This window comes from Hippoglossus stenolepis, chromosome 16 (assembly GCF_022539355.2).
Source record: "Hippoglossus stenolepis isolate QCI-W04-F060 chromosome 16, HSTE1.2, whole genome shotgun sequence".
Taxonomy (NCBI): domain Eukaryota; kingdom Metazoa; phylum Chordata; class Actinopteri; order Pleuronectiformes; family Pleuronectidae; genus Hippoglossus; species Hippoglossus stenolepis.
Window position 1 is genome coordinate 5,660,535 of NC_061498.1, and position 27,824 is coordinate 5,688,358.

Below are 27,824 nucleotides of genomic sequence, written 5' to 3' on the forward strand. Positions count from 1 at the left end.
AATTGTTGCCTCCCTGTGCACTTGATGAAAAAATAGGTAACTTGGTTGATGCATTTTGTTTTTTTTAATTAACAGAAATTAAAGACGACGATGCGACACCAGTATAGAAGCAACGACTATGTAAATAACTTCATATTTAAATACAGTCTTCGTGTAGAACTGATTAGTTTGTCATTTTATTTAGTGATCAAACAAATCCCTGAATCAAACTGATCATTGGTCCCGTGCAGCTTCTGATTCATTCTGTAAAAACCCTTCAGATTCATCTCCACCCATAATAAACCACATGAGAACCAGACCCCCATCATACACTTGTGCACCTTTGGCAGTCGTTTGGAGGGATTTGTAACATCCAATCAACTCAACATGTACACACACACTTTAAACATCACACCTTTACTTTTACCTGCTTTTGAAGACCAATCTAGCACTTAGTGTTTATAAGACAGAAGCATGCTTCAAATGTAAGTAATTTCAAAGCCAAAGGCAGTTTTCTTTTCCTCCAGTTTTTTTTATATATTATTTGGCATCATTAAATTCCATAAATAATAAATGGCAATAGTTAAATCCTTTCTGCATCAGTGCACCTCCGTTACAAATACATCACATACTAGATTGTCCTTAAACAGATGTTATGTTATATATTAAGTTACGTGCGCTCAGAGAAAAAGGCATTTCATCCTCATCGACACAATCCTCTCATCCGTGCAGTGAATTGTAACATTTGGCAGCTTCAGGTTAATCAGAGAACAACTGGAGGCTTCGCCCGTCAACTGTAATATTCATCATCCACCTCTAAAATCACAGGCAGGCAAAGGTTAAACAAGAAGCCCTCAAAATAGTGAGGTAAAGTAAATCACGGTTTTCAGCGGCCGACAGACTCGTCTCCGGCTCATTTGTTCCTCTTTCTGCTCTTGCCGGAGTTCATGTCGCTCTTGGTCTTCTGCAGGCGGGAGAAGATCTCTTTGAACAGCGCCTTGTACTCTGGCGTGTTCTGGCTGAGCCGTTTGTCCACCTGCTCCACCTGCCGGCTGATCCCCTCCAGGGCCTCTGGGGTGGAGGGCGTTTGCGGGGGCGTCGGAGGCGCGGCGACAGCCCCTGACGTGGAGGGCCCTGCACAGATCATGCTGTACTCCCTCATGGAGGGGTCCCTGGAGACGGGCCGCGAGGTCTGCACCCCAGCGTGGCACAGGCTCTCCTCGTGGCGCCGGCACTTCCCCAGCAGCTCCTCATACTTCTCCAGCAGGGCGTGGTACTGCTCGTCCACCTCCCTCAGGATGGACATGCCCCGTTTGCGCACGCCGTTGGCATGCATGGCGTAGCTGCCCTGACGTCTGCCCGAAGCATCTCGAGCTGAGATGGCATTCAGGGCTGTGTCGCTGCAGCTCTTCCTCACCGGGCCCCCCTGCTGCCCGTTGCCCCCTGCCTCTCCAGCGCCTCCTTCACCTCCCTCCTCCAGCCCCGGGCACACCTCTGGGGTGTCTGTCTCAGGGCCGTTGCTGAGCAGCGTCTCAAGGCCATCTTCCAAGCCCCCCATCAGACACATCCTGGACTTCCTCAGCTGCTGCATTTCCTGCAGCTCAGCCTCCAGCTCCCGGACCCTCAGCTGGCAGCCCTCGGCTCCTGAGAGACGCTGTTCCAGACGCTCAAACTCCTGCAGCACGGAGGTGCACTCCCGCTCGGCGCCCTCCCTCTTGGACCGCTCTGTGGACATGGCTGAGCGCAGGGACGAGACGATGTCCCTCAGGCGCTCGTTCTCCTCATCCGCCGGCTGACTCTCAGCCAGGTCGACGCTGCCCGGGTTGGCCAACAGGAAACCATCCTCATACCTGAGACAATGAAAAGAGTCGCATCACAAAGCTGCAGCTGGATTTCATACTTTAAAAACAACCCAGTGCACAACCCTGGTCAAATGAAACCAACAATATGTGATGAGATTTCACTGACGACTGCAGCAGAGAGCAAACACTATAAGACATGTACTAAAACACATAAGAAAAATGCAGTTAAACACAATGTGCTCTAGTATCTTCAACTTTCTGATCCATTTGTCCTCAAGAGCAAGTTTAACAAAAGTTAAACTATTTTAACATATTTATTTACTCTTTATTATGATTTAACATTTATCTGCTGTTTTATTTATGTGATACAAAATGTTGGCGCTTCAAAATTAGCAGTTAGCTTTAACTCACTCCGGTGCAGCCACTGCAGCTTCTATAAAATGTCCATGTTGATTTCTTCCCCCAAAATTAAGTATTTAATGGTAAAATAATCAAAACACTAATCGTATTTAGTGTGTTTTTGGCTTTGTAGAGCTCTGAATCAGTTTAATCAATCGAGCTGGTGTCAGGACCAAGATCCAGATGAACTTTATTGTCCCACAAAGGGAACAGTTTGTCTTGTGCACAGTCACCTTGGTGCGGTGCAGAGCTCTTTGAGGCAGGGGAACGAGTGCACCGTCTTGCGTCGTTCCTTCTTCTCTCTGTGGACCCTCAGCTCCTCCAGAGTCCGCAGCTCCTCCACCCGAACCGTCAGACTGTCCACCTGACCCTGCAAGGTCTCCACGGTGCCCGTCATCCTGCGCACACACACACACACACACACACACACACACACACACACACACACACACACACAAACGTTTGTCCTTGTGCTTGTTACGCCATCGATGAAATGACTTAATTCTCTCTTTTCTCCACATACCCAGGGCGACAATGAGTCACTGTTACAGAACAAAGAATGTGAGTGAGATCTGAAAACTATCTTTAGCCTTTAGTCCAGGACTGTGATCTGTAAAGAACTTCAATCCCTGATTATGTTATAAAAGCTTTACGGCTGCTGGAGCGGACTGTTATGACACAGCTTTTATGAAATATGCAAAACCGTGGCAGAATAAAGACATTACACGACTTCCTCTTCCCAACCGTCCTTCAGGTTAAAGCCTCTTTGGCTTTAAATCGTCTCTTTAACGACGTGTGTGATGATAATGACGGTTACAGCAGCTGCGGCTCACCTGTCGATCTTCTGCTGCGAGGCCTTGCTCTCCAGCACCAGCTTCTCGTTGGTGATCTCCAGCTCTCTGGCGGTCACGTCCAGCTGTTCGTACACCTTCGCGTGCTGCTCGTTCATCTCCCGCAGCATTTCCAGCTGCTTGGACAAGTACTGAGAGGAAAAGATATGAAATATATATATAAATACGTGTACTTTTATACAGATGACAGTTCAATAACATCTAGTTTGTGGGTGTGGAGACAACAAAGGTCAGGAACCACTGATCAGTGTAAATATAATGAAATCTGTCTCTTGTTTCTCTGGATTCTTACTTTAAGTCACTTTAGATTTGAGAATCTGCCAAATGCAAAAGTCTGAGGGCACATTTCACTTTTGGATTCACTGTGAACGCAACGTGATGTTAATTCGCCTGTTTGACTTTGAGGTAAATCTATCAGATACAGACTTGGTCATGTGTTTTACTGCAGAGTTGGGTGCTGTTCTATAGTCCTATAGAGCAGTGGGAAGGTGACGGATTCTGTCATTTGCATATCGCAGATTAAAAAAACACTTCTGGGTTTAATTTGACCCTTTTTCCTCTAACGCTCCTCATTCTTTGATAATAAGCTTAAGACACAATTCAAGACAAGCCAGATATTTCTTGTGTAGGATGTGCATGAAATCCGTCAGATTCCTCCATTACACACAGTGTGAGACGAGCGCACCTCTATCTCCTGCACTTGGTCCTCATTGTTGATGTACATCTGCTGGAGGGAGTCCTCCAGCTCCTTGTTGCGCTCCAGGAGAGTCTTACCGAGCTCTGCTGCCAAGTGCAGGTCTGAGAGGAGACAGGAAACAGCAGAAGATGACTGTGGGCTCACTGGGGAAGAGAGTGGGGGGGACAGGAGGGGGTCAGTTCTTCATTCCACCAGAAAACATTTGGACCAGTGCTCCGAGAGGCTAAACCCTTCTGGATCTGTATCAACTTCGTAAATTAGAGAAAATCCTTCGCTTGAATCAGGCCCTAGTTTCTGAAATCCTGAGTTTCCAGGCCTGGTTTTGTCTCAAGACGACCTCCTGAGAGTCAAAGTGTGAGAAGATGTGTTTATAAGATCTGATCTTTACTCAGAAAGGTCATATTCGAAAAGTTTTAGACAATTTGAATACATTTGAAAAAGAATTACACTCGTTCACCACAGCCAAGGCCCATCAGTCCCCTTGAATTTAATCCAACCACACCACATTTCACACATAGATATATGAAAAACATAAACCTAAACATGCCAGATTTGTTTTTCCATCAAGATCCATCAATAATTTGTAAATTGCCATATGTCACAACGTTAAAGAAAGTTACAAAGAATTCCTGGATCCGCCTTCTGACCCATAAAACATCCTTCCACCAAGTTTCCTGGAAATTTAATCTATTTTACAAACAAATATACTTTCTCCTTATTGGAGGTGACAAAAGAAATAACTGCAACAGAGCTGCAGGCCTTCAAACACTAGTTCAACAGGTCCAAAGAAAATTATTAAACCGGCTGCAGTACTTTCCTCCACTGTGTTGAGTCTGCGTTGATCACACTGACACAAACCAGGGCCCTGAGCAGTGAAAACACAACAGGAGCCTCACAGTTGCTGATATTTTACAACACAGCTTGAAACATAAATTATTCATCTCCTCTGGTGAATAAAACCCTCACTGGGCCGAGGAGGAGGAGGAAGAGGAGGAGAACCCTGCTGGCTCTGGAGTGGGAGGATGGGAAGAAAACACAGAGTCACTGACATCCATTACTGGACATGAGTGCAGTGTTTTTATCACCACAGCGTCGGGGGGGAGCACTGACAGGAACACACACACACATGCGTCATCATAGGTGTAAAGCAAAATGGACTAAATATCTGTAACGGTCCAGTTTGTGTCTGAATGGAGCAGGAATCCATCTGTTTCATCTAATAACATAAAGCAATGTTCATGTCTCCTAATTTCTCTACAAGCATGTTATTCATTTCATTATAATGATTAATAAAAGGATATTTTAACGTAGGCAAAGTTTTATTCCAACATGCCACCCCTCTCACCCACCGATGGGAAACTGCGATGAGATCCACACGTGACATTTGGCGAGTGGAGCCTCACACTGTCACCCCACAACGAGGCATCAGCTGCATTTACAAGACACATGTTTGGTCGTATGTGTATCGTTATTTAAACTGGGTCCCACTGGAAGAGCCTGAGCATTTAGTGGCTTAAAATATCATACACATCATTCTGGGCTTGAGTCTCGGCCGGGGTCATTCTGCGTGTGGAGCATTCTTCATGAACCCAGGAGCTCAGCTTGATATTAAAAAGACGGGTGTGTTTTGGTTTCTAAGCTTTGTAAACTCCTCGCCTTGCTCATCAGTCGTGGGGAAGTTGCAGGTGAATTGTTTTTGCAATCTGGCCCAACTTGAAATTCACATGTAAAAATCTTTATCGCTAACTTATTCACTTGAATCTTATAAATAGAGAACGTGACCTCCTGAGACTCTCCAGCCTGTCGTGATCTCCTGGGAGAACCCTGAGGCGGCCTCGTTGACAGAAATAGAAAAGAATAGAAATAGAAAGCAGAGTCTTCACCAACAAATACCAGTGAGCTCAGAAGGAATCCGCTGCCGTCCATTTACAGCTACAGTGCATTGGGGTTATAGCGAGGACTGTCCAGGCCTCTGCAGCAGATACGAGCATCTCCTATGAATCAATGTGTAATGAACTGTTGTGGGACGGGCGGTGAGGTGACCTTCCTCGACCCCGGGGGGTTGAACTAGCTGCTCTGATACTCGTGTGTTCGCTGCTGCTGCTGCATGAGGACAGCGAGGACAGGCTGTAATTTCCTGTCTCAACGATGCAGAGCTGATAGCTGAACACAGGCCTGGATAATGAGCCGAGTGAGAGGGCGTGTGAGGGGAGAGCACAGCGAGCCTTCTCTCTCTCTCTCCCCCAGGTCCGACTCAGTCACAGCAGTGTTTCTGCTCCTGAGGGCTGACACGTGCCCATGTCTCAGTTATGTAATTTCTGAAGGATGCACACGGCCGAGAGGAGGAAACATAACTCATGAGACACCTGAGAACACAAAGGGTCTGATCATGAGCACCAATAACACATAAGTGATCACGTGCAGAGTCAAACGTGCATGCTACCATTTGATGCTTTGTACCAGAGTCAGCCTGAGAGCTACTGTTCTTCTGGTTTCTGCTTCCTGCTCATGCATCTCTGTGCTGCTCCCTCATGCTTGAATCTCACGTTCGGTCACACGCCCCTCAAATGAGGCCGATGACATCACCGTGGCCGCGCCATCTGCCCAGACGCACTTCATATGTTTTGCCAGATTATAATGAACACAGGGGTCACCACATAGCAGAGGGAGGCAGGCAGGGGAGGGGGGGGGGGTTACATAACAGCAGCACTTCTGGGGCAAAAATGATGCCCGAGCACGAGCGCACGTTAGAGTGGCGTTGGTTTAATTCTGCCTCCGATCTCACCCCCCCCCCTGAAAGCCTGGAACCTTTGATCCCTGCTCAGGAGGTCTCGTCTGGGGCTCACTAACCAGATCAACCCGGGGGATTAATGACTGCACGGCGACACACACACAAATCCTGTACACACAACGATATATCCACCTGCCTGTCACTCATCTGAATATGAACGACGATGAGACACACAAAGCTGCTTTGCTTTCGCTCTCTGGGTCATCAGGTGATGCTGCAGGAGGACACACACACACACACACACACACACACACACACACACACACACACACACACACACACACACACACACACACACACACACACATCTCATCTCTCCACTGCCAATGAAAGTGCATCCACTTACAAGTCATTGCAGTCATTACATTTCACAACAAAAACAAGGCAGTGCATTAGGTGCAACGACTAATGCAAACACAACACCTCTGGATTACCATTACAACTAGATTGCTTATTACCTCTCCATTTATGTTAGACACTGTATTTGCTCATGAACGTTGTATTTATTTGTCATCTACTGCACTTCTGTCCGTCCTGGGAGAGCGATCCCTCACATGAGACTCTCTCTGAGGTTTCTACTGTTTTTTATCTGATAGTTTTTCCTCACTCTTGCTGAGAGATTGTTGCACCTTGTTAAGCCCTATGAGACAAATTGTGATTTGGGAATATGGGCTATACAGTTCACATTTGATTGATTGATTGATTGAAAACAAGGTCTGTTTCCTTGCAGAGATAATAAATAATCACAAAATCCCTGTCCACCGTGTTTTGGTCAAATCTTTGAGACAAAGAAGTGAAGTCGAAGGCCGTCGCCCGCTCGGCTCTTCTGTGTTTTTCTTTGTGCAAAAAACATCCACATCTACAAAATGTTCTGCATTTTTTCCTCCCACAATGGACGTGCTTGTCTTGACCTCTGGTGCTCGCACTAAATGTCACAGCAGAGATGAACGATGGGTGCAGTCACATCCTCCTATGTGACCCAAACACGCCAGAGTGAGGAGGAAGTGTTAGAAAACAGAGGAAGAGGAGAAATGTGGATGTGGCTCAAGGAGGAAGGAGATGAAGCAAACATCCACTCACTCAGACGGACAGACAGAGACAGAGCAGGGCTATTCTGGGATACACTGACAAGATCAAAATAATTGGCAGGAGAGGAGCTGAAGTGCAGGCAGCTCCACACTCAGGTGCACACACACACACACATATATAGGCAGAGACGTGGGTTTACACCCATCATGGTGCAGGGATGTGTTTTAGTTTTACAAATGGATGCAACCTCCTCCTCCCTTCTTCCTTTCTTTCTTTCTTTCTTTCCACCCATCCTCCTCTTCCTCAATGCATGAAGCCATTCTACCAAAAATCCTAAATGTCTTTGTCCCACCTCCCTCAGGGGGGGGTGCCGGGTGATGCCTCACCTTGCTCCAGGTCCCTCTGGTCGTACCACGGCTCCTCTTCCTCCGTCACAAACTCCTCCATCCCGCCTGCACGAAGCATCGATGCTGATCAACTTCCTCCTCCACCTCCTCCTCCTCTTCCTCCTCCTCTTCTTCTTCTTCACCGGGGATGCGATCTGCTCATTCACTCGACCGGAAGTGCCTGCTGCTTGCTCCCCCCCACCCCTCTCTCTCTCTCTCTCTCTCTCTCTGTAACCCTTTCAGACAAGTGACTTAAGGAGTAAATCCGAGGCTGCAGCACCTGCCTCTGTCTGCGGGTCTGAGGCAAACCTGCAGCCCGGCGATCGAACCTGCGGACAAACCACAGAGACTCTGCAGCTGCCAGAGGAGACAAGTGAGTCTCTGTCTCATCAGTGTGAGGATGAGCAGCAGAGCCTCGAGGAGGAGGAGGAGGAGGAGGAAGAGTGGCTGCTCCGCTCCTTCTCCTGATGAGGAGGATGCGTTCAAGGGCGGTCGTAAATGTTGCAGAAAAAGCGGGCTCTAGCACAATACAATAATAATAATAATAATAATAATAATATTTCCATTTGTGAGGGAAAACATGTCTTACTTGTTTAGAGTAAAGGAAGATGTAGTTTTTAGAAATTGGGAAAAGAAAAGTTGATTAGATTTAGAGTCATCAGCTCTGCATAACATTATCAATATAAATTATAAGATAAAAAACATCCTATATATAAAGATCAATACAAAAAATATATAAAAGCTTAAAATGTAAATCTTCTCTGTAGTGTTTTTTGTTTTTCTCTCTCCTTATTGTGTTTGTTTTGATTACAAACATAAAATACTAAAGAGGAAAATAATAATAATAATAATAGTTTGTTCGTCCTCAACAAAACAGCAGTTTTCACTTTTTGTGACGATAATAATAAAAACAGCATCATCAATTCACTTCATGCATTTTCACCCTTCCTCTTTCAGGGTCTGAATTCAGGTGCATCGGAAGCTGGAAGTAACGTGAGGCACATGAAGGCAGCACTGATGGAGGTGACGTCACTGTATATTTAACACTTGTCCCTGGCACTGACGTCTCCCTCCTCTTCCTCCTCTTCCTCCTCCTCCCCATAATTGGATTTGTCCAATTGAAGCTTTCATAAATATAAGTGACGTCTCACACTGTCTGTTCCTATTCAGCAAAGATTTTATTGTAAACGTTTGGCAGCAAAGAGCAGATCAACGATGGCTGTTTTCAGACTCAAGTCTTTGTCCATCAGTGCTTCAAGTTTTACTCTTTGGGTTTTTTCCTCTGGTCTGTGGAGACAAACTGTGGCCTCACACAAACCTGACGGGCGCCGACACGAGAAACCATCGAGATAAAAAGAAAAATACACGTCCTTCGGCACAAACAAAAAAAATCTACCAAATTATGTTGAAGTCAAATAAAGTACAGACTTTTATATCATACAGTATCTATCATTTATGCCCATTTGCTTTGCTGTCTGTTCTGCAGTTCAAGTCAAAATATGTACCAGCAATAAAAAGTAAAAAACAAAAAAAAAAAATCCATTACAACACAGAACAATGTGGTTTAATTCATAGTGTTTTTATGCTTTGACCAGTTTACTTCAGAGTGTGTACACTTCACATCACTGACAACCTGAGTAAGGCCTATTCCGTAGATTGGGAGGACATTGAGTGCAGACATTCATGATCCCCAGAGGATAAACTCCAGTAATTGTCAGTATGAAAATCAACACGCAGAGACTTGAAACATGTAGAAGTGCAGGAGAAAAGGAGACAAAAAGAAAAGTGTAGTGCCACATACACAATATTCCCTCACTACACTGAGATGACGTCTGTTTCTGCCTGTTCAGTCATTTAAAGTTTTGGTCGTCAGAAATGTAAAGTGTACACAACTTTCAGTTAACAGGCAGAGACATAAAAGAACACGCATCATCGTTCTACTTCTGCAATCTCCGTCTGTAACAGTCCATATTTTATTGCTTGATTGCTGACAAGCCACCAGCCTGGAACCGAAAGCAGAAGTTTTAGCAGCAAATCGACCATGAAACTGGTCGAGAGGCGTCGGTGGCAAAGCCTGAGATTGATGAAACAAGAGGCACTGACAAAGAGGAAGTGAAGGGGTTGGCCATAAAAACAGCGACGTGTCCCTTCCCATCATTCCTTGTTCTCTGTGGCGTTACAGCTGTGCGGTCTTTTGAGGTGCTTCCAGTCGGCCTCGCTCTCACAGCGCTGGACTTTGCTGAAGAATTTCTTGATGAGAGCTTTGGCTTCTGCTTTAACTGTGAACACAGAGAGACAAGAGAGTTGAGCTGGTTTCAGACGAGCACTGAACTGACATGTTTTATCCAGAGGGGGCTGTACGTGACATGAAAAATGAAATGAAATGAATACAAATTTTGAGCCTGGGTGAGAATACAGCAGTCTGGTAACTTCACAGGGAGCGAGTGGGAGTGTTGAGGACGTTTCAAACACGTAATTGACGCAAAACTGGAAGATATAAATATCTCAACCTTAAAAAGAAGAGACCCCAAATAAAGACGTCAGCCTCAAAAGACAAGATTCGAGAGCTTTTTGTGTTTGTAAACAGTTGTGGTATTGTTTATTTTTGTTATGTATTTTGTGTGTATTTACCTTGACCTTTTCCCCGACTCCTTCCTTCGGTAAGAAGGTGAGACAAGTAGCGGGCAAAGGACTTGAACAGCTCCTAAACCAAAGAAAGCAACCGCATCAAGTCAAACACGTTATTTCATTTCTCTCTGCTGCTTCTCTGCAAACATGAAACGATAAACATTTCTCACACCTTTGTGGCAAACTTCCCCCGAGTGTAAAACGGGTCCAGGTATCGGACGACGACATCGGCCGCTTCCTTCAGCGTCAGTGGCGTCGGCGGCTCACTCGCCGGCTGCAGGGCCCTCTCCTGCACGTTAGGGTTGAAGGTCACTCTCCTGCTGCTGCCATCTGGAGGCCGGCTGCGTTTCGGCGGAGGAGACGACGACTCTCTGCTTGCCTTCATGTCATCTGTCAACTGGACACAAGCATCATCATCAGCCACTGTGCAGGAAATCAATCTTCAGACTGGATTGGACAGCGACACCCACCTCTTGTATTGGAGCTGGTTCGGCTGCTTCTTCTTCTTCTTCTTCTTCTTCTTGTCTGTTTGAGGGGTAAAGATATTCTGTTACAGTTGATAAAAAAAAGCAGCAAAGTTTTCAATAAATGGTGAAATCAGTTATTTGCAGACCTCAGTTCCTGATGAGATGTGTCATGAATCTGCTTCAGCTCTAAAGTCTCTGTTTGATGCGTTTCCTCCTCGTCATCATCAGCTATAACGATCACTTTATTTTTACTTTCCTCCTGCGTCACATCCTGAGCCTCCGACTCCACAGGACTGTTCTCCATAGCTTCCACACTGGAAAGTGAGTCCTCCAGCTGGACGGTGTTTTCCTGCTGGACTAAGGTGGAAGTTTGAGACACCGTAGCATCAAGTCCCTTCAGCTCCGGTGGCTCCTCCTGGCTTTTTTCCGTTGTTTGCTTCTTTGCAAAATACTGGGAAATGTTGCGGGAACTCTTCGCTGCTTCCGCCAGCTTCTGCTTCTTGCTCATGGCTTTGCCGGCTTTCGTCGGGCTGTCCGCGGGGGCAGCGACTGCATTTGCTCTGTCTCTGATGGACGATGTTACAGCTGAGGATGTGTCTGTGTTTGTTCTCTCCTTGTTGCCCTTGACAGACGACTCTCCGCAGCCTCCTGAGCCGTCATTGTAAAAACCACCACTCTCTGACCCTTTGTTCGAAGCAGTTTCCAACCTGGAGAGCTCCAGCAGTTCCTTGGCGGTCTTGAAGGGGTCGGATGAGCCCCTCAGGCCGGCTCCTACCCTCTTACGCTTCAGCTGCAGGAACAATGGAAAAACAATAATGTAAGGATTGTCCGAAGCTCCACCATAAGAATAGTGTGTACTAGGGGGATCTTACGGAATAGATTTCTGATGCAGACGTGAACCCCTGCAGCGCCTCAGAAAAGGACGTAGAAGAGGAGGTGGATGCTTCCCCTGTGAGTTTCGACTCAACTTCTCCAGCTTCCCCGCTGCTGTTCGTCTTGTCTCCTTTTCCCTTTTCTCCTCCAGTCGAGGGAGTTGCTGCTTTCTTCATTTCTGCCACCTTCAGAATAAGAGACGAGTTCGGGCGTGTATCTTCCTTATATCAGCAGCAGAACAGTCAGAACCTACCTTCTTCAGCACAGCAGCCTTGTATAAGTTGGCAGACTTGCTGTTCTTGAAGACCTCGTGTTCCATATCCGCCCCCGAGGACAGAGGGTCGTAGCTGAGAGATGGAAGGGAGAGGAAGAACAGCGTAATGCGATTGATGATTCTGAGGAAAATTAAGTATGCATGAGAGTGATGATTCAAGGACGTGTCTGCATACTCACATGAATGTGCCTCCTGCCCCCTGGTGGTCATGTATTGCCTCTTCCAAGAGGTACAGGCAGTGCTCTCTCGCCTGGAAAATAAGGGAATTAACAATCAAATAAAAACAGTGACAAAATAAAATGGTCAAGGGTTATTAAAAGGCATTAATAACAGAAGAGTTAAAAGAATTTAGTTTGTTACAGGAGTTCAGATACATTCTGTATTTACATCTGTATTTTTTAGTCCTCATTTCTAAAAAGTTAAGATTTTCACTTTGTACGAGATGACAGAGCAAACACATTTTCTTATCACTCTCGTGTTTAGAGTTGATGTATCATCATATGAAATAGATTTAATTTAAAATACATATGTTCATGTAATACATAAATGAGCCACAGTGGCAGTATGCTGCCGTCTCCTTGTCCTTGTCTCTGTGTTGTATTCAGTGTTTATTCGAGTGGTGCTGTTGTGTTGCTCAGTTGAAACATTGGCTCCGTCGTCTACCTTCACATCACATGACACATGAGTCACTGAATTCCTGCAGACGTGATAATGAGTGCAGCGGGTATGAGGAATGTGTTGGTGGCGTTCGACTGCGCCGCTGTACCTTTACAGTGAGCCTGGGGATCCTCTGGCTGCTGGCATCTCTGAGCCGGCAGCTGTCGTCTGCACAGAGGGACACAGCAGTTACGTTGACAGTAAACATCAGCCTGCGTATTCATTCAGAGTTATTTACTTCTTCACTGATTTTACCTGGAGGAACAAAATCTCCCCTCTGACCGTCAGTTCCCTGAAGCGACACAGACAGAAGTTAGTAGTTAGTTCTAGAAAAGCAGGGTAGTGTTTTCTCCATGTCTGTGTGTGGGTGGACAAAATAACTGATTTTCACAAAACCTGGTGGGAATTGGGACATTGCCCGACTGATGCTTTTCATTTGAGTTTCAAACAAACACAATGTCAGCTTCGGTGGCTTTAAAGGCAAAGTTCAACAAACACTATTTAACTCTGGGTGCTTGGATGTAGTGAAGTAGCGTGGGATCATCACTGCTGATAGAAATCTACCTGACTTGGATGAGTTGATGCACATATGTTTTATTAAAGTTCTCCTAAAGGGCGTGTATATATATTTAGTGAAGCATCACTATAATCTGGTATTTCTCTTCATTAAGCTTAAAACTTAAATGTAGTTCAGTGAAATGAAAATGATGTTCCCCTTAATTTCCTTTACGATGAAACCTTCCTGTTCGTTAAAGTTCTTCTTTGACTATTTTACCATTAGGACATTCCTTATTTTATTGTATGTGTTGTAAACTGGCTCCACTTGGACCTGCTGAGGAATCGTTTGCCTTCAGTGTTGTGCCACAGTTCCACTGAACATGTGGGAGCGATTTACTACGCGCTGCACTTACAGGGGCCCCAGCAGCCCCCTGTCTTTCTGCTACCCACAGCTGGTGAGCAGATGTACAGACTAGAAACTCAATGCTAAACAATGTACGGAGTTGTTTTCTGCCAGAGACAGTTTATATTATTAAATACTGAGTTTTCACCTTCCGTAGGTTCATCTGCTTCTTGAAGAGGTCAGTAAACTCCTTTTTCCTCTGTGAGCCATCATCTTCACTGCCGCTGTTTTCCCCTTCATCAAACCTACAAGGTGGGAGATCAGTGTCAGTCTACTGCTTCTGCATTATTATTATATTACACACATCAGAACTATAACATCCCTACTGGGACAAATCAAATGTCCTGCCTCTCAAAGCCGTAGCCCTTCTTTCCACCTTCATAAACTTTGGGAATGAAGCCAAACGGTCCTGTGGCCTCGTTGCTCTGAGCTGCAGCGGTTCTGGTGCTGAGGGTCGCCCCTTTCTCCAGCTGGGCTCGTACAGCTTTAGGGTTGCGGCAGAAGTCGCAGGCGCCGGCACAGTTTGGCGCTTTGTCCCCGAAGAACTTGGAGATGATGGCATGACGACAACTGTTGGGTAGATGAGAGACGCTGATAAAATGAGGTAATAAAGCTCCTGCAAGTTAGAATAAATTCACAAAACAATCCGAAATTAGCTGCGTATTTGAGTTTTGCATTTAAATAGTGAAGAGCAAACACCACTGCATCATGCACAGGCTGTTAGGGGAGGCTTTCTAGAGCATGACCGATCTTTTAGATGTTGTGTAACCGCCACAACCGTCATGATCGATTTTTCTATTATGAAATGAGCCAAATAGAACTCCCTTGTCACATGACATTAAAAATATAACCGTCTGGAAAACACAACACAAAAGCTTAATTACACACAGAGCTATTAACATCTGCACTTATGAATGTTCTGATATCAAAAATGCATTAGAGCAAATTAAATCTTAATTTGGAGGAGTGATTTTCAGTCTCAGCTTCCTGCACATTAAAGCTTTTTGGAAACACGACATCCAGTCCTTTCTAACAGCAGCTCACTCTCTCCCTGCATGTTGTTGTTTTTTTTTAAATCCCTGTTTTCCTTGGGATTGTTCCACTCTTTTTAAAAGGCCTATATCAGATCCAGTATTATGTAACAGTCAATATTCGCACAACAAACACACACAGAGTGTGTTGGGGAAGCGGCTCATTAGACGAGTCACTTTCTACAGAACAACATTCTAACTACCACGCTAGAAATGGAAACGCTGCCTCCACAGCCGCGAAAGAGAGAGGAGCAGTCTAAACCAAAAGGAGGTGGGGAAAGACGAGGAGGAACACAAAGAGTGTGTGAAGTGAACACTCCCAGGCAGCCTTGGACGCATACAAACTAAAGTGAGGCTCACCAGTCAAATTGCACAGCAGATAACTACCGTGTGTGTGTGACATCAACAAAAACCACTAAAGAAGAGAACAAGCCTGAGGAGCAGAAGAAGAAGCTTTGGAAGATAACAACGTTCGAGGGAAGGAAAGATTCAAAAGCAGCGTGGAGGAGAACTACAGAGGAGCAGGGAATGAGATTTGTTTGAGTGTCATCTCACTTTTCTTTCGACTCCTCATGCAGACCGTCATCTATATCTGAGACATTATCCCTCCTAACCCTAATCTCAACCTGTCTGCTAATCTCAGGCAGCGTCTGAAGACTCCTCTGGATGATTGAGTGCTCTCAGGCGCTCCGCAGGCAAAACTCCTGCCTCGCTCATCGCTGTCTCCTCCTCATCAACTGGTCTGCTCACTTCTGTTTTGTTATTTCTGACACTTAAGTCTGGGCTCGGCTGAGTGAGTGGAAACAACAAGGGCTCTCGCAGGTAAGTGCTTTTACGGCGAGTGAGTCTGTTTTAAGTGTGTTTGAGAGACAAAGCGCCTGAGAAAAGGCAAAGAATGAGAAGAATGATTTTAAGATATGGACACAGAGACCATTTTAAGTAGTCAGCTTTAAAATGAGGAATTGGCGAATCTGAAGTTTAACATTGTAACAACTGTAATGTAACAGCCGGATGTTGATATATGATGCTTGTTCACGATTGAAACAAACACAGAATTAAAGAGTTGAAAAGTCAGATTAAAAAACAAATATCCACATTGTTTTTCTTCAGATTTTACACATGGATACTGGACACTGGATATAAACAAGGTGTAAAATCCACCACATCAAGCACCGACAGAGTATAAATGTCATTTATCAATCAGGGTCATCGACCACAGTCCACTAGTTTGGTAAAAACAGCTAAATGTAACTTTTTAGACTTTGGTTTTTGAACATAAAATGATATGTAGGATTATTTTTGATTTTATCTCTTACTTTTGGACAGAGGAAGGCTAACTGTTTCCTCTGTTTCTAGCCTTTGTGCTAAGCTAAGCTAAGCAAACACTCGCGACAAAAACATTTGGCAAGACATAATTAGTTCTGTTCCCCAAAATGTTACACTAAAAAACTTTATTCTGTTATCCAACGTTTGTATCATTCCACCATGTGTTGTAATGCAGTGCAACACAACACCACAAACACTCAAACCAGCAAATAGCTCAACCCCAAGAGAGTCGCACCCATTTCACACAGACAATGGTAAATCATGCATAGCTTGACACCAGCCACTAAAATTATATACCATTGTTAAAGATGCAGCACCGTCTATACACATAAAAACACATTAAAAACATATGGGAACTTGACTTCAAGTTCAACACAGAGAAGAACCCTGATTTGTTTTTCTCCTCTTATTCTTATGTTTTCTTACAGAAAGCTTGAGAGAGGGTTAAACTATTCTAAATGCTTAACACCCTGAACCTCCAGCACCTCCCTCTGTATTATCAACCTGGTAAACAGACTCACTCCCAAACACCTGCTTGGCTAGAAACACTACATACTTTTCATCTGTTCACTCCCAGCCAGTCAAAGGTCTGTCTTTCTCTGGCTGTAATCCTCCAAATTTCTCTCTTAAAAACTACAAAACCACAGGTTGAGAAACTGTTAAGCAGCACTTTGTCACGTCCATATATAAACAGCTGTAAATGATCCTCTTGTGTCAATACACCAGCGATGTTGTCTTACCCACTCTGGGTGTCAGGAACAGGAGTTACATCCTGATGACACTAAACGAAGGCAAACGAAATTGACCCTGTGTAAATACACCCACCCTTATTTCTGCTTGGTCAATAGGATGGATGCCGGAGAACAGACGCTGACCCTTCTGAACAGGGTATGGGTAAAGTTGCAGAATCTGCCCAGCGCCAACAGTATAGATCTGGGTGCTTTCTTCGTCCTGCTAACCTTCATCTGTAAGTCACCTCTCTTCCTGTACTGATTTTCTGGATTCTTAAAAAAAACGTTCTGGTCGTGACACTGCTGATTTGCTCTCCCACAGTGGTGGTGGTGATCATGTCAGTGGTGACCTGCTTTAGCTGCTGCTGCTGCTGCCGCTGCTGCAAGGCCAAGATGAAGGGACCGAATATCTGAACCAATGTGCTCCACACGAAGAGAAGTATTCACATGTGCAATTACTGGACTTACTGAACTCCCACATCAGGCATCTAAGCACAGGACAAAAGAGTTGCAAGAGTTTTTCTGCAGCTCTGGACTCCGGCTGCGACTCATGCCCATGTAATTCATAGGTAGACATTCAAGATGGGTGTGTTCGGTGGCACCAAGGAGGCCAAACCCTTGAACAATAAACTGAATTGTCAAGCACAGAGAGGGGTGTCCTGACTGGCTGCCAGGCACACCTGCTAAAGCTGCATGGTTTTCAGGAGAATCCACATTCCTCGGAGCATCCCTGCTCTCTACAGGGTCACAACAACTCCCCTGATGTGGGGAAAAGGCCGGGCCACACCCAAAATGCAACTTTAAATTATACAGGGAAAATACATGGAATTTGAGCTGGGAAAATTTGTAGAATCATTAAAAATAATAAAATAAATAGGAACTATCAACAATAAAAGTAAGATGTGATGGGGGAATGTAAATTGCTTTGTTAATGAGTCATTGTTGAGGAGTTGGATAAGATTCTCCTGAGGGGGAAGCTGTTTCCGAACTGGGACGTGAAGAGAGATCAAGTCTGCCCTCTGCTGTACGCAAACTGAACATGTGTGTGATGAAACTTATATTATGCATGATTTACTTAAGCAAAGGGAAAATGGATTGTGTAATGAAGTGAGGCTTTGACTCAACACTTATTGTACTGCCTACTGTAAATAATAAACAAAAAGTGAGAGTGATTTCTTCACTTACCCTTCTTTCTCACAGAATGACACCATGGCTTCGAAGTCTGTGATGGCTGCTTTGTCCGCCTCCTTTGAAGAGCCACGTTTTGCCTGTGGAAATATTGATCAGAAATGTTCACAAACCTTGACGTTAATCTGAATCCTTACATTCCGAGTCCTCTGTTTGCCATGCCGACCTGTCTGCGGCCGACTTCCTTTCGGATGAGGAAGTTCATTTGCTCCTTGTCTCTCCGGGAGTAGTATGTGCGACAGGAGGAGGGCAGTCCGTCTCTGCCCGCTCGCCCAGACTCTTGGTAGTAACTGGCCAACGACTTAGCGAGGTTCCAATGAGCTACAAACCTGGGGGATTAACAAAAACATCAGCATATACACCCTTAAATACAGTAAGCAGTACAAAATAATACAGAAAATCCCCCCCCCCATTCCCTCACCTGACGTTGGCCTTGTCTACTCCCATGCCGAAACTGATGGTGGCGACAATAACCAAAACTTTCCCCTGCATCCAGTCATTCTGTGCCTCTGTGCGATCTCCCGTTTTCAGACCTGCAAAAGAAGCACAAGTCAAACACTTCTTTCTGGTATTTTTCAAATTTTCTAATGCTGCATATACTGAGCAGAAAAACTCAATTACCTGCATGATAAGGCTTGGCCAGGACTCCAAGCTTGGTCAGCTGGTAAGCCACCGTTTCACAGCCATCCCTGGTCCGACAGTAAACAATCCCACAGCCCTGTTCACAAACACCATCAAGTGTGAGGAAACCAGCATCAGGGAAAATATCATGAGCCAAAGCGATTCAATTCAGCATCAAACAAGAATTCTATGATATACAATACTGCAAAAACAAGGTCTGGTCACACAAATAATCATAGTGCTCTGCAGGATGTGACTTTGTTCCATCTCAGGATGGAAGCTGATGTTGGCACAATGTGTTAAAACAACAGTTTTGTTATCCGGATGTAAAAAATCCAGCCTTCAGCACATTGCTGTGTTTTTGTTCAGTAGCACAGTGAACCCTCCATATTTCATATAATAATAACCGATATTATCAGACCAGTATCAGCTTACTAGTGTCAGAAATAAATTCTACCCTGTATAAACTGTATGTTGTCTAACAAGGAACAGAAATGCAAAATTTGATAAATTAGAAACTATTACATAGTCCACCAGAAAAGTGATGTTTGGATGCATGATTCTTCTTAACCCTCAGATATGGACAGTATTTTCTAAAATACTATAAATATCAAAACAACTTTCCATGTGAGTGGAAACTAATAAAAATATACTGAAAACCTTAGGGTAGCCATTGCAGTTGGCTTATGATTAATGTATTTTTGTATTTCTGTTCTTTGTTTGACTCCAACACAACATGTATATTAAACTGTGGTGAGAGTCACAGTGAAGAATCCAAACACCTCAGAGTCCAGTCTACTGACCTGTCCATTAGACCCGCTGTCCAGCGCCAGTGCTTGCTTAATAAAAGCATGGAGGTGGTCATAAGGTTTCGGCAGCAGCTCCATGAAGATCACATCATAGTGCAAGTTACTGCGAAACACCTCTGTGACAAAAGACAGCGGCAAGCGCAGCCTGAGGGACTTAACAATGTCCTCCTGCACATTCTTGGGTGCTGTCGCTGTCAGGGCCAAGCAGGGAACTCCAGGTAGGCGCGCACGCAGCTCACCCAGTTTGAGGTAGTCCGGCCTAAAGTCGTGGCCCCACTGGGAGACGCAGTGAGCCTCGTCCACGGCCATGTAGGACAGCAGGCCGCGGGATAACAGGCCCGTCAGGCACGGCTTGAACGAGGAGGACGCCAACATCTCTGGGGTGATGTAGAGGAGCTTCAGCTTCGGCTGGCTGCTCTCCAGGTCGCTCATGATCAGATGGCGCTCGCCTACTGGGAGCTTGGAGTTGATGGAGCAGGCGGGGATGTTCAGCTCCCTCAGGCGTTGCACTTGGTCCTGGGAAAGGAGCGACACGTGACTGAGAGTTTACACAAAAGCTCATATATGTGTGATGTGTTAGCAAATAATAGATGCCAAATTTTTAGTAGATACAAGCTTCAACCATCAGGCAGGGCGCCAACCAACAGGACCCGCACATCATTTGTGCCCATGAGTATTGCACTGTTGAACAAACTGTGAATCTTGGTGTGTGAGGGTGTCACACCTTATAACATGTCGAGCCCTTTTTATGATAGTATCTATCTACCTACCCACCCACCTTACTACCTACCCACCTAACCATCTTCTGCCCCACCCACCTCAAGTCCCTACCTACCTACCTAGTACCCACCTACCCCTACACCTTCCTACCTATCCACCTATTTACTTACCTACCTACCTACCTACCCACCTTCCTACTTCCCTACCCACCTTCCTACTTCCCTACCCACCTACCTTCCCCTACCTATCGACCCACCTATTTACTTCCCTGACCACCTTCCTACTTCCCTACCCATCCACCCACCTACGTACCTAGTTGCCACCTACCTTCCTACCTACCTACCCACCCACCTCCCTACCTTCCATTGGTTGACAGTGACAGCCACTGACCTGAATGAGAGCGATGAGCGGGGATATGACCAGAGTGATGCCCTCAGCCAGCACCGCAGGCAGCTGGTAACAGAGGGACTTCCCTGCTCCTGTGGGCATACACACGAACACATCCCGGTCCCCTGCACACAGGAAACACACTCAGCATGTCACACACTACAACAACAACAACAACACTACTACTCCACGTGCAGCTTCATGTTGTCAGACGTCAGGGGAAGCTGCTGCTAGCTAAACAGCAGCTAACGTGCTAGTTAGCAGATAAACACACAGCCGGTGAACCCACCTCTGAGCACAGCGCTCACCACGTCCTCCTGTATCTTGGTCCGGAAGCCGTCGAACCCGAAGTGGGTTTTTAACGCCGCTTTTACACTTGCAGTCATGTTGTTTGTGTGATGAGACCCTCTCCGGAGTCTTTATCCCCCCGAGCCCCGAACACCCGAGGAGGGCGAACTCACTGCGGGTGGGCAGAAGAACGCGGTGAGCCAATCAGAGCCCGGGAAGCGGCGGCGGGCGCCTGGTGTCGTCGCACATCAATGACGCCATCACCAGAGCAATTCCTATAATAATAAAAACTGTCTAAACGTTCATTCTTTGAGCTCAATTTAATGTATTTGATATCATTTTGATATATATTATATTACCAAATATCAATTAGGTATTATTATTTTATATTATGTTATATTACATTCTATTATAAGTATTGCATGCAACGTATTATTACTTTTATTATGATGTTTATTCCTGACTGCCTTCTTGCTGCTGTAACGTTGCAAATTTCCCTCCTGTGGGACTAATAAAGGATTATCTTATCTTATCTTAGCTTGTTAACTTATCTTATTGTATATTTGTTTATTCCTATTTGTTTGTTATGTCAGTCTGTGTGTGCTTTAAGTTGTTTTGCCAATTTGTTTAAAACATTTTAACTTTACCTTTAAGAATTATTGACCCTCGGTTAAAGTTATTGAGTAGATATTATTCGCTCTATTTGGATATTTGATTGATTTATTATTTATCATTATTGTTTGAATTTGAAGTTGTTTGTCTTTAAGTTATTTGACTGATATATAATTTATTTGGTTCATGTTTAATTTGATTGATCTTGCATGGGAAATTGAACAATATTGTCTAGTCATTAACTACTTCTCATAACTCTGGACCTGTGTTTACAGACACAAATAATAGAACCAAAGTGTCAGTAAAAGAATCACCTATATGATACCTCACAAACATGGCTGCTGTTATTATTGTTTTTGTTGTTGTTGTTATTGTTATTATCAATGTTATTATTCAACTTCAAATATATTGCAAACAATATATTTGCTTTTTTACAGGCCACAATAAACAGACAAAATGTAAGACACAGATTTGGTTTATTTATAATTCACAAAGTGCATTCTTACTGCAGGATTCATATTGCACATTACGTTACATTAAAGCTATAGGGTTTGTTTCAAATATACAATATGAAAATACATTATGCATGTGAGCAAAGGGTAACATGATAACTCTATAGGGGTAGCAACAATCACATTGAAGCGGCAGCAGCATAGAGTGTGGTCACATAGTGGAGCTAGTGATTGTGTCTTACATCAGGATCTCTGACTTGGAATACAGTATGGATATAACTGGGTTTCTTACACTTTTATATGATGTCTACTGGAGTGTTAGAGGAAGAGGTGACAGAAGGGAATTCAAGCCCAGAGGCAGGAAGTGGAGCAGAGACACTGCCTCTTAGCAGCTGGGGACTTAATCACCAGATCTTTTATAATCTCCACTGTACCAAACAAGGGGAACAGCTTCTCAGTGAAGCTCTCATTGTAGGTGTAAATGTGAAGGTGTTTGTCCACATCATAGAAGGACAGTTGGCCCTGGTCGTAGTCGAGGTAGATGCCCACCTTGCGGGGGATGAGGCCCGGTGGCAGGGAGGTGAAGGGCACGGTCAGCGCCTTCAGCTCAGTGCCCCTCTCCAGCCGCAGGGTCATGTACCCCGTGTTGGTGTTCAGCGACCTGAAGCCTTTCCTCAGGGCAGACTCTCTGGCGACGCCCAGCCGCCAGTCCTGCTCACCCACATCCACCTCCCAGTAGTGCCGGCCGGAGTCGAAGCCCTCCACCCCGACGGCGCACCACCAGCCGTCGAAGCGTTGGTGGTAGTTGGGAACATCCTTCCTCTCAAAGCCACAGCGCATCTTCTTCTCGTCATTGGAGATGAGCAGATCAGGGTTGGCTGAGTCCAGGTCCAGAGTCACCTCGACTGCAGGGACATGGAGCAGCTTGATTAACTCGAGAGCTTCAGCACAGATTACACTGACTAACACTTTTTAAATGAATCCTGTACCTGCAGCATTTGAGATCCAGTCCCACACTGCAAAACAGTAAGAAATGACAGTGAATGCAACTCAATGACACAAAGCTGGTTTTACAGAATCAAAAAAATGTGTTTTCGGTTTAGACATTGAAATCATAAAACCAGTATTTATGGACCAGACTGGATATTTTGCTTTTAAGGTTAAGGAAACTAGACGTTAGTTGGCCTGAAATTTTCCATCTCTCAAAATTACATTTGATGTAAATTTCCACCAGCAAGGTTTGCCTGTATGTTGCCTGTTTTCTATTCATGTTGACGTTTGACTGACAAAGAACTTTTTGAGGCCAAAATGTTGAATCAGTTAAAATTCTGGGAGCTGAAAATTTCATTGTGTGGCAACTTCTGGTTTTCAATTATATGCTGATTTTTGTCCTGAGCTTGTGCCCAGCGGGGGTTGGACATGCAAACTATCCATCTATCTTCATACAAATCTAATACTGAGCCTTTTGGAATTTAATTGTGCAAAACTACAATTAAATGATCTGCAACAAAACGTATGCAGATTGTACATCTCTTACCTGGTTGAGGAATGTAGGCCATGGCACCTGAAAGGAAATAATAAGAGACTCATAAGGATGTAAACGTTTATAAATTCACCTTAATTTACTTTTATACTTAACATACCAATATTCTGAGTCCTCTGCTTCCACATGAGCCACTGTTGTGGTATGGTGTCCTGCAAGAACACATCAAGAAGGCTTCTATTACACCCAAATGAAGTTCAGATCACAATGTGTGTATTATAACATGGACTCCTACCTTATCTGGGCGCTGCAGCAGTAAAGTCCACATGACCAGTTCCATAGCAGACAGCAGATTGGGCACACGGCCCCAACGCCAGGCTGACTGCAGATCATCCAGGACCTTCGCCACGGGCTCCCCGGGCCACACGCTTTGCTGCAAGAAGATCAGTGGGAATGAAATGTGTCACACAGAGAAACCAAAACCCTGCAAAAATCCGTCAGATGAACAGGAACTTACATCCGGCTGAGCTCTCAGGTCCTTGATCCAGTTGAGGATCAGGTTTTTGGCCTGAATCAGATCCTGCTCAGTGATCAGATCAGGCAGTTTCCCCTCATCCCTCTCTGGCCAACCGTCGGTCTGCATGGGCTTCTTCTGCAGACAATCACATCCACATATTTAGTGAATAAACCTTTCTATACCTTGTGTCAGCATAGTTATATCCTGCCTCTGGAAATGGATCATTTTGATTTTCTGGGATTAGCACCTTGCTCTCCAGCATAGCGGCCCACTGGAGGATGAAGAGCCTGCAGAGCGGAGTCGGCCAGGTGTCATCCTGGTCCCAGATGTGCTCCAGGACTTCTGACCTCTGCAGTGAGAGAACAGAGAGGGAAACACAGGAAAGATGAAGGTAGAATCATCATCATCATTTCTGATTCAAGGCTCATTGAAGAATAAGAAGAAGAAGGACACAGCATGAGAGTGGCCAACAGGATTTATAAATCCTACAGTGGAGATCACGTGTTTCTTATTGTTTTTCCAAGTTTACATCTTTATCGGCTTCATTTAGACATTTATATTCTTTATTTTTTTTCATCTGTTGTATATTAGAAATGTCATCAACACTCCCACTCACTCCCTGTGAATTTTCCCAGACATTTTCCTGCTGTATTCCCACATCACTCAGACATTTTCCCGATGTTTTACCACACGCCAGCAGGCAAAGTTCCAGAAAGTGTCTGCAGCCCCACTGGAAAAACTTTGGGAAAAGGTTTCTGTTCTGGAAAAGTTTAATAACATTTGTAACTTGAGTGACATTCAATAGTGCAACAGAATGATGATCAGTTACTGATATTGTTGTTGTTCTTTCATGTCATGTTATTGGTCATGTCACATATTATTGTTAATAACATCCCAAGTTCAAACAAGTCCTGAAATTGCCCAATAACTGGTGATAATGTACTAAGTGTGTTCTCAGGAGGTTGTACCTGGCACACTCGGCTGAAGTCTCGAGCCAGATCCAGAACAAACAACTGATCCTCATCCAGAGGCTCCCTCTTGTCCTTCTTAGCTCTCTTCTGTGATTCCTGCAGGGAAATTCAAAAAGTGAAAGGATTTTCTGAGCAAAACTGTTCAGAAAGGCGATGAGTTTTTGGTTTTAAAAAAAAAGAAAAAGAGACATGTGGAGGACGTTAACGCTGCTTAACCAGTGCATTAGAAAGTAATAAGGTCAATCTAGAAAGGAGGTGGTCACTCAGCTGGATCAAAATGCACATCATGGTTCTGTTACTGTCAGCAGAAACAAAAGACACCCCCCCTCCCCTCTCCCCCTCCCTCCCTGCCTCCCTCCCTCCCCTCCCAGACTCTCTGCCTAGATTCATCTCATCAGCAACTCTCTGCACACAGTGGCTGCTTCTGGTCAAACAGACCCAGGAGATGAGAAACGCACGCAGTCACATGCTGCTCTAAAAATGTTTTCATGTCAACCGTCTGCTTCGGTCTCAAGGCGACTCAAAACCATTCTGCTGGGAGCGTAACATGTTTGTTTAAACATTAAACACAGCGCGTTTCCTTTGAGTGCACCACTCATTATTCACCTTTATCTTGGCCGTCAAGTTCTTGGCCGGCTCCACCATGAAGTGAAAACACTGCATCATCATGGCTGCGCTGCGACAGAGTTCCTGCCGTGAGAAACAACAGATACATGTTATTGTAGATTGTCACATGAACAAGTTGTTTTTGTCGCCAGCCTTCACACAGGACGCTGCACACTCATTAAATCTGCATTGATATATTTGGTAGTTATCTGGTACTTCCTTCTCCATCATGTGTAGAAGTGAAACATCTCAACCTGTAGCGTACAACCAAGGCGTTATGTTGTCCGCCCGTCTATCTGATTCTTGTGAACACGATATCTCCAGAACGCCACGAGGGAATTTCTTAAAAAATGGTACGAATGTTCACTTTTACTTAAAGATGAAGTGATTCGATTTTGGTTGGTCAAAGGTCAAAGGTCAAGGTCACTGTGACCTCTAGCTCTTGTGAACGTGATATATCTGGACCACCCATAGATAATTTCATTACATCATGCACAACGATTCATTCTGATTAGAATCTGAATGTCAAAGGTCACGGTCACAGTCTTTTTTCCCCTGTGAACTAAATATTTTAGGAATGCCTCAAGAGAGCCGTTTCAAATTTGGCACAAATGTTCACTTAGACTCACAGATTAACTGATTAGATTTGTGTGGTCAAAGCTCCAAAAACATGTTTATGACACATTTAACATTATATCTCAAATCTGCCTTTAGTGAATTTGTGACCTCATATGAATCTGGGAAAAAATATGTGAAGACTGAAACTGCACTGATTGGTGGAGGCAACTGCAGTTTGGTATTTCTGGTTACATTTGGATTTCATGAGGTGGAACAGATTGTATTGTTTTGGTCTCTGACAGCAGACACTGTTGTGCTAAATTCAAAAACACCAGCGCGTCAAGTAAATGATTAAGCACATGATGGAATGTTCAAGTAAGATAACGTCTGAGTGTGATCACAACAACTCTCTATAAGAAGGGGGAGGGATGTTGTGTCCTCAGCCTTCACTGCCACTAACCAAGTTAATAAAGTCAAATTATCTCCGCCGAGAGACGTGGAGCGAGTCGATCATTCACGAGGGCACATCAGAGACCCAGAGCAGCAGTGATCATTAAACTGGAGCAGAACCAGGCAATGAAAAGCAGTCAGTGTGAAACGTGACAGGCCTCGGCAGAAGATTACATGAGCTCAGGCCGAGGTTGGTCTGGTCGGCACTGCAGCTGTTAGGACGACCAATCTGAACGGGTTCTGATGCCGAACCAGACTGAGGAGGATGAGGGAGGATTCACCGGTATAAATAAAGCATCACTGCAGATGCATGTAGCTTTAACCATTTAGAGACTAGTGTTTATCAATAGTCTTATGAGAGGAGGCCATAAATAGTCCTGATTAGACTATAAATAAACTCACTTTCCAGCTCAGTCACGCTCCACAAAGCTGCAGCACTCAGATATTTCTATCATACTCGTGTATATAACTTATTTCAATTAATTACATGCAGTAACACTGATTTATACCCAGAATATATATTTGCATACTAAGCTGATTTCACTGGAGACATTTGCATATGATATAAAGATATTGGAAACCAGCTGCAGGCTTATAGGGAAAAAAGAAAAACGCTCCGTTAGAAAAACATTCATTCGTGCGGGGAAATCATGACCAAGCATCTTTTTGCAGCGCGACCCAGATCCGGAGGCCAGCTGATGACTGCGCACTGTGCGTAAACACACACCTGCCGTGTGACTTTGCGGCAAATCTGCAACACGGACGCAGCTCGACTCGTATATCTCTTATATACACGCGATGTAACACAATGGAGACAGTGCACGCATTTGTATCAGGGTGATGCGAGTAATGTTGTGTCCAGAGGTGCGTGCGTCCTGCAGGGCAACGCAACATAACACGTCCCATGACGCACAGCTAAGCCTACCTTGCTCCGCAGAAGGTTTGGCTGAAGCGGTTTGGATCTTGTCCGGTGTGTGAGGAGAAAAGTGCCCGGGACTCAGAGGCTTTAGTCTGGGAGCTGCTGCAGTGCCTCTGACCTTGTTTACATACTTGGCTGATCGGAGAGCTTCGGTTTTTTTTCCCGGCAGTGACGAAGGCGACTCACCAGTGGACGAGGCGCGCAGCCATGTTTGTGAGGGAACCAATAGGTGACGCTGTTCCTGACACAGTTTGGTGCTCTGGTTATTAAACACATAGAAAACTGAGGGGCAGAGTCAGTCATCATCATAATAATAATAATAATAATAATAATAATAATAATAATAATAATAATAACTTTTATTATACACCTTACATCATATGTACACAAAAGTATATTTACTGTAATGTTACTTTTAAAT

General features: G+C 44.6%; 3 protein-coding genes and 1 long non-coding RNA gene across 5 annotated transcripts; 1 reads left to right on the top strand and 3 right to left on the bottom strand.

Annotated features, from left to right (window-relative positions):
- Nucleotides 1–49: 49 nt before the first annotated feature.
- On the bottom strand, nt 50–8,398 carry cdr2l (cerebellar degeneration-related protein 2-like). Of its 2 annotated transcripts, none has more exons than XM_035180068.2 (5): nt 7,935–8,398; nt 3,717–3,871; nt 3,014–3,162; nt 2,414–2,578; nt 50–1,829 (listed from the first exon to the last, which is right to left on the bottom strand). In XM_035180068.2, the coding sequence occupies exons 1-5, from the start codon at nt 8,011–8,013 to the stop codon at nt 893–895; spliced, it is 1,485 nt and encodes a 494-aa protein (XP_035035959.1). In that variant the 5' UTR covers nt 8,014–8,398; the 3' UTR covers nt 50–892. The 2 variants fall into 2 exon arrangements, with proteins under 2 accessions (XP_035035959.1, XP_035035961.1); XM_035180070.2 differs by having other exon boundaries at nt 3,717–3,829; nt 7,935–8,396.
- A 695-nt stretch (nt 8,399–9,093) lies between these two features.
- Nucleotides 9,094–21,052, bottom strand: recql5 (RecQ helicase-like 5). The gene is made up of 19 exons (XM_035181110.2): nt 20,837–21,052; nt 20,551–20,672; nt 19,435–19,956; nt 18,632–18,728; nt 18,432–18,543; nt 18,177–18,339; nt 18,008–18,090; nt 14,083–14,304; nt 13,883–13,979; nt 13,089–13,125; nt 12,943–13,001; nt 12,356–12,426; nt 12,156–12,249; nt 11,902–12,087; nt 11,176–11,819; nt 11,033–11,087; nt 10,735–10,959; nt 10,566–10,638; nt 9,094–10,213 (listed from the first exon to the last, which is right to left on the bottom strand). The coding sequence occupies exons 1-19, from the start codon at nt 20,931–20,933 to the stop codon at nt 10,089–10,091; spliced, it is 3,084 nt and encodes a 1,027-aa protein (XP_035037001.2). The 5' UTR covers nt 20,934–21,052; the 3' UTR covers nt 9,094–10,088.
- On the top strand, nt 14,782–17,994 carry LOC118123619. Its single transcript, XR_004698604.2, has 3 exons — nt 14,782–15,587; nt 16,940–17,058; nt 17,145–17,994. It is a non-coding gene; the product is annotated as an uncharacterized LOC118123619 (long non-coding RNA).
- Nucleotides 21,053–21,906: 854 nt separating the features above from the next.
- On the bottom strand, nt 21,907–27,628 carry si:ch211-120g10.1 (E3 ubiquitin-protein ligase TRIM69). Its single transcript, XM_035181506.1, has 10 exons — nt 27,410–27,628; nt 25,477–25,560; nt 24,868–24,966; nt 24,147–24,248; nt 23,900–24,034; nt 23,678–23,815; nt 23,543–23,594; nt 23,437–23,463; nt 22,889–22,915; nt 21,907–22,804 (listed from the first exon to the last, which is right to left on the bottom strand). Exons 2-10 carry the CDS (start codon nt 25,537–25,539, stop codon nt 22,245–22,247), a joined length of 1,203 nt encoding a protein of 400 aa, XP_035037397.1. The 5' UTR covers nt 25,540–25,560; nt 27,410–27,628; the 3' UTR covers nt 21,907–22,244.
- Between the last annotated feature and the right edge of the window lie 196 nt (nt 27,629–27,824).